Here is a 13,478-nt window from a genome sequence, read left to right as displayed (position 1 = left end):
CCCAGGCAGGAGTCCGTGCAATCTTGCCTCACTGCAACCTCTGTCTCCTGGATTCGAGCAATTCTCCTGCCTCGGCCTCCTGAGTAGCTGGGATTAATATAAAATTAGCACACCTGGCTAATTTTATATTTTCAGTAGAGATGGGGTTTCACTATGGCCAGGCTGGTCTGGAATTCCTGACCTCAGGTGATCCACCCGCCTCTGCCTCCTGAAATGCTGGGATTACAGGCGTGAGCCACCGTGCCCACCCCCCTTCTCTTAATGTAAAAAACCACACAAATTCTTGAAATTAGAGTTAGTCTCTGAGATTTGTGAGTGGTACTATGTCAGATAAGATTCCTCACACGTGTGTGTTTGCACAGAGCTTGTACTGGGGAAAGAAGAAAAGCACTGAGTTGAGGACCAATGGCTGTAGATGACTGGAGTTAGTTTTTTCTCCCCTTAACTCAGCCGAGTTTAGTTATATAGATGTGTGCTGAGAAATTTAGGTAGGAGAGCAGGAAATGTTGATCTGAACTGCAGTTGTTGTCCAGGTCACTGTTTGAGAACACTTGGCTCTTTTGCTTAAAAAGAACTCTCCACTCCAAAGAGCCACGTACTGCCCAGAGACCCCAGAGTAGAAGGCAGGAGGCCTTGTCACTGGTTACCCCCAGTTCCACTGCTGCTGGAGGCTGACACCCTCACTGTCAGCACAAGTTCTGTTCCCCTGGGCAAGAAACAGTTCACTGCCTCCTAGATCTTCTGAGGCCTAAGCACATAAGCCTTATTTTAAGAAGAGACTGATGGTTTGGTGTAGAAAAGTGGCCTTTTTCTTAGGGCCTGTCTACTCAAGTGAGAGTGACGGTATAGCTTATTATCTGTTGGCTGTTTCCAGAGTGAAAGGGAGACTATCAGTAATGGTGCTGAGATACCAGGTGTAAACTAGGATGCTCAATTTATCTCAGTCTAAACTTCAGAGTCTTCTCCTCAATAGCATAGCAGCTTAAAGCAGATACGGGACAGCTTGGCACTGATGAGTTGCCGAGGAAATAGAAAAGAAGTAAAGCGTTTACATGTGTTCTCTAATAGTGGCATGTGGGGCCTCGGAGACCTGAGGTAGGCTGGCCCTGAATATGCACCGTCCCCCAGCTCCTTTGTCGTTTGCCAAGAAAAGGAAAGTGCCTCTGGTGGCGGTAGGTTGTTTTTTCCTTCAGTCTGAGCTGAGAGTACTCAATTGGCAAGCATTAACTGAGCACCTACTGCATGGCACCATGCCAGATTCTGGGAACCAAAGAAATACGAGGCATCACCCCTCCTTCCAAGACAACTTCAGTGAGGGGGTACCTTGATGCACAGGTGATGGTTTGGGTGTGGAATGTGAGAAGAACAGTAGCTGGAATGAGCAACATCAGGGTCTGGTCACTGCTGCGTTTTATGACCTCAGGCCAGCAAGTTTCCTGTTCCTGGGCTTCATTTTTTTGCGTATATAATGAAAAAACTGAACAAGATGTGCTTATGGTTATTTCCAACTCTGACCATCTGTATTTGTTATCTATTGCTGTGTAATGAATCACCCCCAAACTTAGCAGCCTCAAACAATAACATTTTTATCTCACACAATTTCTGTGGGTCAGGAATCAGGGAATGGTTTAACTAGGTTGTTCTGGCTCAGAGTTTCTAATGAAGTTGCAGTTAAGATGTTAGTTAGGGCTATATTCATCTGAAGGCTTGACTGAGGATGGACAGTTCAGTTCCAAGATGGCTCGTTTACATGGCTGGCAAATTGGTGCTGGGCATTGAGCCTCCCCCTAGGGCTGCTCATATCATGTCCTCATATCATGGCAGCTGGCAGAGCAAATGGTCCAAGAGAGATCAGAGCCAAAATCTTGGTAGATTTAGCCTCAAAGTGACAGACCATCACTGTTTTGCACTGTTAACAGTCAAAAATGAGTTAACAGGTCAGTCTGACCTGTGAGCGCCTACACAAGGTTATGCATACTGGTAAGTGAGAATCATAGAGGCCCTCTCAGAGGCTGGCTATTACATCATCTCTAGTTTTGTAACAAAAAGTTTAGCAGTAAAGACAAAATCAACTATACCTTCTGAAAACTTGGTTCAGCATTATTCTTCTGGATGTGAGTGGTTAACTGAGTTTTTTTTTCCTCTTTTAAATATTTCTAGAAACCCCAATGGCTCTCCTAACCGACTGCTTAAAGCTGGAGTCATTTCTGCTCAAAATATCTACAGCTTTGGTTTTGGGAAGGTAAGAGGTTGCCACTGACAGCCAGTGTTTGCAGGACTAACTAGAGAATCATTGGGCCCCATCTCCTACCTTTGTCCAACTCCTGCCTCCTTATCCTTACCAAAGTGGTGTTCTTTTCTTTTTTGTCCCTGTTGAGGGAAAGGTATCTCTTAGTGTTCCTGTCATACTAACAAATTGTGAAACCCCCAGAGAATTCCCTTGGATGACCCTGGGCTAGCCTTAAGTTTAGAAAATGATCTTTTAATTAATTAATTAATTAATTAATTTTTAGTTTTAAATTTTAAATTTTTTTTTTTTTGAGACAGAGTCTGGCTCTGTTGCCCAGGCTAGAGTGCAGTGACACGATCTCGGCTCACTGCTGCAACCTCTGCCTACTGGGTTCAAGCAATTCTTGTGCCTCAATCCTCCCAAGTAGGTGGGATCACAGGCATGTGCCACCATGCGTGGTTACTTGTATTTTTAGTAGAGATGGGATTTCGCCATGTTGCCTAGGCTGGTGTCGATCTTCTGGACTCAAGCAATCCACCCACCTTGGCCTCTCAAAGTGCTGGGATTACAGGCGTGAGCCAACTCACCCAGCCCTACTGCGCGTTCTGTTTGTTGTGCTGAGGCAGCCTTGGGGGGCCGGGAGGAGGAATATCTGATTTGGCTGCACACAATCCTGGGTGCTGTGGGATCCACAATGTGCTTCTCAGTCCCAGCCATGGCACTTGAGGCATCTGACTTCTTTCTATGAGCCTCAGTTTCTTCACGGAAAAGAATAAAAGGGAAATACTAATACAACCTTGAAAGTTTTTAGAAAGATTAAAGATAATATAAAGAATTGTGGCGAGGTCTGGTGGCTCACGTCTATAATCTTAGCACTTTGGGAGACCAAGGTGGGTGGATCACTTGGGCCCAGGAGTTTGACACCAGCCAACATGGCAAAAGCCCATCTCTATTAAAAAAAAAAAAATTAGCCAGGTGTGCTGGTGCATGCTTGTAATCCCAGCTGCTTGGGAGGTTGGGGTGAGAGGATCACTTGAGCCCAGGAGGTCAAGGCTGCAGTGAGCCAAGATCATGTCATATGCCGCAGCCTGGGTGACAGAGTGATACCCTGTCTCAAAAAAAAAAAAAGGCCTAGTGCACAGGGGTATTCAGAAAGTTGATAAATAGCAGCTATCATTCTTTTAGCTGGCTGATAGGATTGTGGATGTGTTCTGCTTTTCCTCCCTTCTCCCCCTAATTTGAGGCTATGCCTTGGTTTCAGTTTTATCTCACAGGGGCAACACAGATCGCCTATCTAGGATCTCTTCTGGTCACTGGAGAAAAGGAAGTGATTCAAGCTGATGATGAGCCCACCTTCTCTTTCTTCAGTGGTCCCTACATGGTCATGACCAAGTAAGTGGGGGCTGGCGAGTGGGAGGTCTGATTGAGTTTCAGGGGAAGAGTGTGGGCTGCATGTGACTTCCTTATATGTGGGAAGTTTCTACTCAAACACAGGGAACACATTAGAACATCTCTCTAAATCAGGGTTTCTCAGCCAGGACACTATTACCATTTTTGGCCAGATGATCCTTTGTTGTTGGGAGTAGTCCTGTGCATTGTAGGATGTTTAGAAGCCCCTGGTCTCTACCCACTAGTGCCCGTTAACAATCCCTTACAGCCCCCACAGTTGTGACAACCAAACTGTCTTACAGACATTGCCAAATGTCCTCTGGGGGAGAATCACTGCTCTGAAAGATTACTCATTACAATATTTTAATGTCTTTGCTTGCTAAAGAATTAGAGGCAGCTTGGTAGTGACTATCTTGCCTCTGATACAGGCTAAGAGTAACGAAGCCCCTATAGAAGCTGTTTTATTGCTACTGCTTTTGCCCAAGTCTTTACCATCCCTCACCTGGACTGGTCTCCTAACTGGCTTCCCATTCTCTGGACCACCCCTCCCCTACCCATTCCCCACACTGCCGGTACCATTGTGCTTTTGAATACAAACCTGATTAAGTCACTCGCTCCCTTGCATTCAGTGACGACTTCCCACCACCTATACCTAAGTTCTCCAAGGTGCTTTAGTACCTGGGGGTAGTGGGAGGGAGGACCCAGTAGTGCCCAGTGGGCATTGCAAGTTCTGTGTGGAGACCACTTCTCTGGTCCTTGCTTAGGAAAGCTCATTCATTGAAGGAGTAAGTGGCTGCTCACTCCCTTCTGCTGAAACTCTTTCCTGTCCTTGTAGCCTAGTGTGGAATGGGAGCAGGGTCACAGTGAAAGAGCTGAATCTCCCCACCCACCCACACTGCAGCAAGCTGCGGCTGGCCGACTTGTTAATTGCTGAGCAGGAACACAGCAGGTGAGAAGGAAGCCCAAGGCCCAGGCCCCTTATAGGTCTAGGTCTCTCTACAGACCCAGGTTCTGGGCTATTCAGCTCTGTGCCTGGGATAGGGAGCTCCAGCCCCTCTCAGTCTCAGCATTTCCTGACTGTTGAAATTGATTGACTTGACTTCCAAGGGCTGCCAAGAAAGAGGAAGAGAAATTAATGAGTAGCCTGAGCAGTGGGGACAGTGGTGGTGAGGGCCTCTGTCTGTCAGCTGCCCTGTAACCCATGTCTCTGAATGCAGCAGCCTCCATGCAGGCCCTTCTGGTTATTATGCTACAATCCCTGAGTCCCACCCTCTTTGGGCCCTGTGCCCATCAGGACAACATGTGGCTATCCTGTTTTCATAGAGCATGGCTTGCTTAAGATCCAGATGTCTGAGGACATGTCTCATGTCCATTGATGAGAGGCTCATGGATCTCTGGACCTTAGGGTTCCTGTGGCTCCAGAATTAGGTCCTTCTGCTCTTGCTAGGACAAGGTCTTGATTCATTCATTCAGTGGACCCAGAGTTAGGTCATTCTGCTCTTGCTAGGACAGGTTCTTGATTCATTCGTTCAGTGGACCCAGGCTCATCGAGCTCTCTCCTGAGAAGGCTCCTCAACTCCTGCAGGAGGCATGTAGAGGGGCCACATTCTTTTTTTTGTGGAATTCGACTTGAAGGGACCAAAGGAAGCTTTAAGAAGGAGCCTAGGCAGCATAGACTTTGACATGAGACTGAGTCGGGTGTGCAAACTTGGATGAATTCCTGACATATTTCTTCCTCTTTTTTGGGGGGTGGCAGTGGGGATTGAGTCTCACTCTGTCACCCAGGCTGGAATGCAGTGGTATGATCTAGGCTCGCTGCAACCTCCACCTCCTGGGCTCAAGCGATTCCCTGGCCTCAGCCTCCTGAGTAGCTGGGACTACTGGCATGTGCCACTACACCTGGCTAACTTTTGTATTTTCAGTAGAGATAGGGTTTCATCATCTTGGCCAGGCTGGCCTCAAACTCCTGATTTCAAGTGATCTGCCCACCTTGGCCTCCCAAAGTGCTGGGATTACAGATGTGAGCCACTGCACCAGGCCCTGACATTTCCTTGATGTTGGTCTCCTCATCTATAAAATGAGTATAATGATACATTTCTTTCAGGTGGTTGTTAGGATCTGAGACGATATATGCAAAGAATACAGGAGCTCTTAGCCACATTGTCATTGTTGTCATTGATGGCTCTAAGCTCTCAGGGTCTCATCAGTTAGGACCACAGATTCCAACAGAAACCCTCACCAACACCTCATCCTGTTTTCTTAGAAAACATTGTATACAAAAGGCCGGGTGCAGTGGCTCATGCCTGTAATCCCAGCACTTTGGGAGGCCAAGGTGGGTGGATCACCTGAGGTCAGGAGTTCAAGACCAGCCTGGCCAACATGGTGAAACCCCGTTTTCACTAGAAATACAAAAAGTAGCCGCACATGGTGGTGGTCACCCGTAATCCCAGCTGCTTGGAAGGCTGAGGCAGTAGAATTGCTTGAACCCAAGAGGCGGAGGTTGCAGTGAGCCGAGATCATGCCACTGTACTCCAGACTGGGCAACAGAGTGAGACTCGGTCTCAAAAAAAAAAAAAAAAAAAAGCCGGGCGCGGTGGCTCAAGCCTGTAATTTCAGCACTTTGGGAGGCCGAGACGGGCAGATCACGAGGTCAAGAGATTGAGACCATCCTGGCTGACACGGTGAAACTCCGTCTCTACTAAAAAATACAAAAAAAAAAAACTAGCCGGGCGAGGTGGCGGGCGCCTGTAGTCCCAGCTACTCGGGAAGCTGAGGCAGGAGAATGGCGTAAACCTGGGAGGTGGAGCTTGCAGTGAGCTGAGATCCGGCCACTGCACTCCAGCCTGGGTGACAGAGAGAGACTCCGTCTCAAAAAAAAAAAAAGAAAAGGAAACATCGTATACAAATGGTATTTGTTTAGAATGTGTTCAAAAGGCCTACGCCCATTTTTTCATTATGTCCTCCTCTCCCCTGCCTTTTCTGAAGCTTCTTTTCTTTTGCAGTAAGCTGAGGCACCCCTACCTGCTACAGTTGATGGCTGTGTGTCTGTCCCAGGACCTGGAGAAAACTCGCCTTGTATATGAGCGCATCACTATTGGCACATTGTTCAGTGTCCTTCATGAACGAGTAAACCGCTGTTTCCATGGATTTTCCATTGCTGCCCTCCCAGTTTCTTCCTTCCTTACCCTCTTGCCCCAGCTATGGGGATCCCATTGCTGTATGCATGGAAGATAAATATCTTTATTCTTTTGCTTTATAGGGGCTGTGTAACATGCTATTTAAGGCTGATAAGCACATGGTCAGAACTAGTATGGTTTTATTATTGTCAGTTCTGCTTTTTTTTTTTTTTTTTTTGGAGGGACAGAGAGTCCCTCTGTTGTCTAGGCTGGAGTGCAGTGGCGCGATCTTGGCTCATTGCAACCTCCACCTTCTGGGTTCAAGTGATTCTCCTGCCTTAGCCTCCTGAGTAGCTAGGATTACAGGTGCCCAACACCGTGCCCAACTAATTTTTTTTTTTTTTTTTTTTCTGAGACGGAGTCTCGCTCTGTCGCCCAGGCTGGAGTGCAGTGGCCGGATCTCAGCTCACTGCAAGCTCCACCTCCAGGGTTTACGCCATTCTCCTGCCTCAGCCTCCCGAGTAGCTGGGACTACAGGTGCCCGCCACCTCGCCCGGCTAGTTTTTTTTTTTTTTTTTTTTGTATTTTTAGTAGAGACGGGTTTCACTGTGTTAGCCAGGATGGTCTTGATCTCCTGACCTCGTGATCTGCCCGTCTCGGCCTCCCAAAGTGCTGGAATTACAGGCTTGAGCCACCGCGCCCGGCCAAGTAATTTTTGTATTTTTTGTAAAGACGGGGTTTCACCATGTTGGCCAGGCTGTTCTCAAACTCCTGACCTCAGATGATCCACCCACCTCGGCCTCCCAAAGTGCTGGGATTACAGGCTTGAGCCACTGTGCCTGGCCTGTCTTGCTTTTTTTTTGAGGCAGGGTCTTGCTCTATTGCCCAGGCTGGAGCACAGTAGTGAGATCATAGCTCACTGTAACCTCCGGCTCCTGGACTCAAATGATCCTCCTGCATCAGCCTCCAATGTAGCTGGGACTACAGGTGCATGCCACCATGCCCAGCTAATTTTTTTTTTCGAGACAGAGTCTCCTTCTGTCCGCCAGGCTGGAGTACAGTGGCACGATCTCTGCTCACTGCAACTTCTGCTTCCCTGGTTCAAGCAATTCTCATGCATCAGCCTCCCAAGTAGCTGGGATTACAGGCAACCCCCACCACACCCAGCTAATTTTTGTATTTTTAGTAGAGACGAGGTTTCACCATGTTAGCCAGGATCATCTTGAACTCCTGACCTCAGGTGATCCACCCACCTCAGCCTCCTGAAGTGCTGGGATTGCAGGCTTGAGTCACTGCACCCAACCCCCACTCAGCTAATTTTTTAAATTTTAGTAGAATCATGGTCCCACTATGTTGCTTGCCCAGGCTGGTCTTGAACTCCTGCCTTAGCTTCCCAAAGTGTTGGGATTACAGGTACGAGCCACTGAGGCCAGCCTAGTCCTGCTTCTTTATCAGACATCTAAGAGTGCAACGGACCCAGAGAACACAGACATCTTTTGACTAACTATAATCCAGCAACCACTGGCTTTATTTTCCTACATTTTCATTTGTGCTCTCCCAGTTTTTTCTATAGAGGCCTGTATCACTCCCCTCTCACCTCTCAAGTTTCCTTGGGGTTGGGAGACATCTTTCCTGGCTTATATAGGGTCCCTGGGAAGGGTGCTTTGGTCTGAGATGTGGGTTTAGAGAGCTCTTGGAGTATTTAGGTTTTTTCCCTCCATAACTTTGTTCTAAAGATTCTGGATAGAAATAAGGAGACACCAAGAAGGGCCCTTCCCCCAAATGGCTTGCCATTCCTTCTGCCTGAGGACATCCTATTTTGTTTTTTTGTTTTTTCCCCCTTGAGTGAGCGTATTACCTTAAAGACCATTTCTCTGGGGGAGAGACTCATTAAGACTTTAGTCAGCCAGCTGCATTGATGTGAGTGACTTTCTGTCCCCTTAGAAAGCACTTTCTGGCTCATCTGACTAGGGTAGGACTGAATTGGTTATCTGCATCCTGCAGGGTCCTTTGAGCTTCTAGGTTCTCCCCAGCAGCTTGGGCTTGGACAGGGAGGGGACAGGGCAGGTTTACTGGTGGTATGGGGGGACCTCCCCTGTCATTTTTCCCCTGGCCCATCCTGGATGCACATACCAGACTTTGAGAAATTTCTTTTCATTTTTTGTGGTATGAAGCAGCTCAGCTGAGGGAAAGGAATCCAGGTTTGGATCCAGGGGGCCTGAGTCATTGGGACGTCAGGCCTTTCACTTAGCCTCACTGAACTTTAGGTTCTCCATCTGTAAAATGGGGATCCTTGGTAGCCGTGAGGATCATATGGAAAGACTGGAAATCACAAAATGCTACAGTGTCAGGGCCCCAGTCCTTTTTTTTTTTCTTGGCATTTTATCTCTTGCTTGCAGCGATCCCAGTTCCCAGTGCTGCACATGGAGGTGATCGTGCACCTGCTGCTCCAGATATCTGACGCCCTGAGATACCTGCATTTCCAGGGGTTTATCCACCGCTCCCTCAGCTCCTATGCTGTCCATATTGTCTCCCCAGGTGAAGCGAGGCTGACCAACCTGGAGTACATGTTGGAAAGGTGGGCACAACATGGAGTGGGACTTTGTCCTGAAGGTGATCTCCCTTGGAGACCTCTCCTGTAGAGACAGAATCTGATCTGGGTGGGACTCCTCATTGGTGAGATGAACCTGTCCATCAGTTGATGAACCTGTCCCAAATGCTACTTACCCTGTCTGCCAAGGCTAGAGGAATTTGGAGACATTTTAATAAACATTTAACAAGTATGATCTCGTATGAGCTAATGTGTATAAATGCTATAATTATCCACTCCAACATTTTTAGTGGCTTTTCTTTTCTTCTATTATTATTATTATTATTATTATTATTATTATTATTTTGATGAGTCTTGCCCTGTTGCCCAGGCTGGAGTGCAGTGGCACAACCTCGGCTCACTGCAACCTCCACCTCCCGGGTTCGAGCGATTCTCTTGCCTCAGCCTCCCGAGTAGCTGGGATTACAGGTCCTCACCACCACACCTGGCTAATTTTTGTGTTTTTAGTAGAGATGCAGTTTCACCATGTTGGTCAGGCTGGTCTTGAACTCCTGACCTCAGGTGATCTGCCCACTTCGGCCTCCCAAAGTGCTAGGATTACAGGTGTGAGCCACTGCGCCCAGCCCTTTCAGCAGCTTTTGACACAACAAGGTATATTTCTCACTCACATTGCAATCCAGTGTGTGTTGGAGGCAGGGACAGTGTTCCCTGTCACTCTAATCTGTAGCTTCACCACCTTTCAGACTTTGATCCCCCACTGCATTCTTTGCACTGCCAGTCAACAAGCAAGAAAGAACATGGAGGAGACACAGTGGGGTTTGGGGCCAGTCTGAAATGGTTATGTTACTGCCTCCCACTTTGCAGTGGCCAGAGACCAGTTAGCTTCTACTGGAGGGAAGCTGAGCTGTCCCTTAGCTGTGCATCCTGGAAGGAGAGAAGGTGATGGGTGCTGATGAGCCTAATGGTCTGTCACACCTACATCTGGGTCAGGCACTGGCCTAGATAGACATGGAGGTCATTCTCTGCCCTCAAGGGGCTCAGCACAGTGAGAGAGGCAGTCAAAATTCAGGAATTGGTAAGGGGGCTTAGTTTCCTGTTGGCAAGAGTCAAAGTCCTTCTGAGAGCCCCCAAGCCTTGAGAGGCAGACGCTCTCCCCTGTACTTCCTTACTGCCATCCACAGCTCTGAGCCTTTGGACCAGTATTGGTTCTGCTCTTCTGTGAGGCCTTGGCCACTGGGCAGACCCCTTGCCTAGAGCCACCTACTTCCTTTTACCCTTGTCTGCCACCTACCCATCACTGATGCTTTGTTTCTGGTCTCTCACCAGATCTTTGCTTGTCACATACTCTGTAACTTCTCTCAAAGATGAAAAGCTCCATGAGGCAGGGATTTCTGTTTTATTTACTGCTATATCTCAGATGTCCAGAACAGGCCTTTGCATTTGTGCCCTGAACATACGTTTTTTGAACAAATGAAACAAAAAGGCTCTCACTTCCCCAGACCTGGAGTGCCTCTTGTCCCTCCGCATGGAGGGGAGGCAGAGGTCAGGTTGTGCTTGGCCTTGTGGGCCCTGGTGAGGAGTTTGAATTTTATCTTAAGAACACTGGGATGTGTTCTTAGGATAGGCATTTTTGAGCATTATAGTGTCACGGATGATTTGTAGGTTAAGATCCTTCCTCTTGGCTGGGTGTGGTGGCTCATGCCTGTAATCCCAGCCCTTTGGGAGCTGAGGTGTGTGGATCACCTGAGGTTGGAAGTTTGAGACCAGCCTGACCAACATGGAGAAACTCCATCTCTATTAAAAATGCAAAATTAGCCAGGCGTGGTGGTGCGTGCCTGTAATCCCAGCTACTCGGGAGGCTGAGGCAAGAGAATCTCTTGAACCCGGGAGGCAGAGGTTGCGATGAGCCGAGATTGCACCATTGCACTCCAGCCTAAGCAACAGGAGTGAAACTCCGTCTCAAAAAGAAAAAAAAAAATCCTCCCTCTTGCTCCTGTGCATGGAGAAGGGGCGGTGATGGGGCAAGAGAAAGCAGGGGAGCCATTAGGGTATGACTGGAGCCATGGCACTTTTCTGGATGGGAACAGGCAGAGGCCAGATAACTGTCACTGGTTGAGCTGCTCAGGTTCATATCTCGTCCATTTTTAATCTGAGTTAAAAGCTTTCAGGGTCTCATTATTGCCTGCAAGATTAAGTCCAGACCCCTTTTCAGGGAGCAGAAGCCTCCCCAAGTGGGACTCCACCCATAGTGCCAATCTCCTAACTGCCCCGCTCCCTCCTGACCATCTGAAGGCACTTTCACTACACTGCTCTCTGCATCTGGAATACCTGGCACACGCCAGTTTAGCCTTTTAAACTCACTTCAGAAACAGTCTCCCAACACTCTCTGTGAAGTCTATACTGATGCCCTTATCCCCTGAGGCACTTTGCATATTCCTCTCCTCACATGCGTCATGCAAATGTACCACAGTCATTTCTATACAAGTGTGTCTGCCCCACCAGATGGGGAGTTCATCACCAGCTCTGGGCCTGCCACATGTGGTAAGTGCTCAGTAAATATTTTTTACTTTTTATTTTTTTGAGACAAGATCTTGCTCTATCGCCCAGGCTGGAGTGCAGTGGCACGATCTCAGCTCAGTGCAGCTTCCCAGCGTCAAGCGATCTTCCCACCTCAGCCTCATGAGTAGCTGGGACTACAGGCACATGCCACCATATCCAGCTAATTTTTGTATTATTAGTATTATTATTATTCGAGACAGAGTCTCGCTCTGTTGCCCAGGCTGTAGTGCACTGGCAAGATCTTGGCTCACTGCAAGCTATGCCTCCCAGGTTCACGCCATTCTCCTGCCTCAGCCTCCCGAGTAGCTGGGACTACAGGTGCCCACCACCACGCCCGGCTAATTTTTTGTATTTTTAGTAGAGACGGGGTTTCACCATGTTAGCCAGGATGGTCTCAAACTCCTGACCCTGTGATCCGCCTGTCTCCGCCTCCCAAAGTGCTGGGATTACAAGCATGAGCCACCGCTCCCGGCCAATTTCTGTATTTTTTATAGAGATGGGGTCATGCCGTGTTGCCCAGCCTGGACTTGAACTCCTGGACTCATGCAATCTGCCTCCCAAAGTGCTGGGATTACAAGTGCGAGCCACCACACCCAGCCTTCTTTTTTGGGGGTGGGGGACACAGGATCTGTCTCTTTTGCCCAGACAGTAGTACAGTGACTCACTACAATCTCAATCTGCTGGGCTCAGGCAATCCTCCTGCCTCGGCCTCCCAAAGTACTGGGATTACAGGCATGAGCCACTATACCTGACCAGTAAATGTTTCTTAAATGATTGGATGACCTAGTTGAAGGAAAAATTTGAAATGGTTCAGAGCAGGGTTGACCTCTCTGGCTATGTGTGTTGAGGAGCAGTGGAAGCTAAGGGGTGTGCACTTTTGTCAGTGATGGAGCGCCATCTGATGTAGAGAAAGGTCCCACAGTTTCTTCTCCTTTTGCTCTTCAATAGAAATGTGAATCCTAGAATGAAATGCAACTTTGGAAATGGCCCAGCCCAATGCTGTCCTTATATAGTTGAGGAAACTGAGCCACCCAGGGGTGAAGCAATAGTGTGAAGTTACCCAATTGATTGGTTAGAGACATAAATGGGCCTTAACCAGATGGCAGAGGATGTCTCCAGGACATAGGGGCAGAATGGATTGGAGGTTGAGGACAGGAACACCAGCCAGGAGACCATGAGACAGGGCCTAGTGGTGACCATGGAGCCAAAATGGGAGGGAATAAAGTGAAATGCATGGAGTTGCTGGGGTCAACAACTGGCCAAGTGAGGGAGTAGGAGGTAACCAAGGGTCTGTGAATGTCTAGGAGTGACCTCAGGATGGAACTTCAGGTAGAAGTGTCAGAAATGTCAGTCAGCAAGCCATTGCAGGTGAAACAACATACCCTTCTTTGAAAACTGATAATATGAGTTGATTATTCACCAACCCAAAATAGCCTTCAATCCCACATTTATTTTTGGTAACACTCTACTAGGGCATATCAGTTTGTTGAATGTCATTGTCAAGGATGGTGTTGCATCTCTTGGTATAAAAGTAATACAGCAGTTTCTCCTACCCTTCAGCTCCTTCTTTTTTTTTTTTTTTTTTTTTGAGACGGAGTCTTGCTCTGTCTCCCAGTCTGGAATGCAGTGGTGC

General features: G+C 48.0%; 1 protein-coding gene across 1 annotated transcript in view; it reads left to right on the top strand.

The window, feature by feature from the left end:
* TEX14 (testis expressed 14, intercellular bridge forming factor) overlaps window positions 1-13,478 on the top strand; it is a 137,570-nt gene that overhangs the window by 70,283 nt on the left and 53,809 nt on the right. The window contains exons 6-10 of the mRNA XM_033183661.1: window positions 2,161-2,242; window positions 3,492-3,622; window positions 4,455-4,568; window positions 6,622-6,745; window positions 9,135-9,313. Coding sequence (XP_033039552.1) covers window positions 2,161-2,242; window positions 3,492-3,622; window positions 4,455-4,568; window positions 6,622-6,745; window positions 9,135-9,313 — 630 coding nt within the window. The remainder of the gene's footprint in view (window positions 1-2,160; window positions 2,243-3,491; window positions 3,623-4,454; window positions 4,569-6,621; window positions 6,746-9,134; window positions 9,314-13,478) is intronic.

This window comes from Trachypithecus francoisi, unplaced genomic scaffold, assembly GCF_009764315.1.
Source record: "Trachypithecus francoisi isolate TF-2019V2 unplaced genomic scaffold, Tfra_2.0 Lachesis_group20, whole genome shotgun sequence".
NCBI lineage: Eukaryota > Metazoa > Chordata > Mammalia > Primates > Cercopithecidae > Trachypithecus > Trachypithecus francoisi.
The sequence above is the reverse complement of the archived record's forward strand: the minus strand, read 5'-3'. Positions and strand labels throughout refer to the sequence as shown.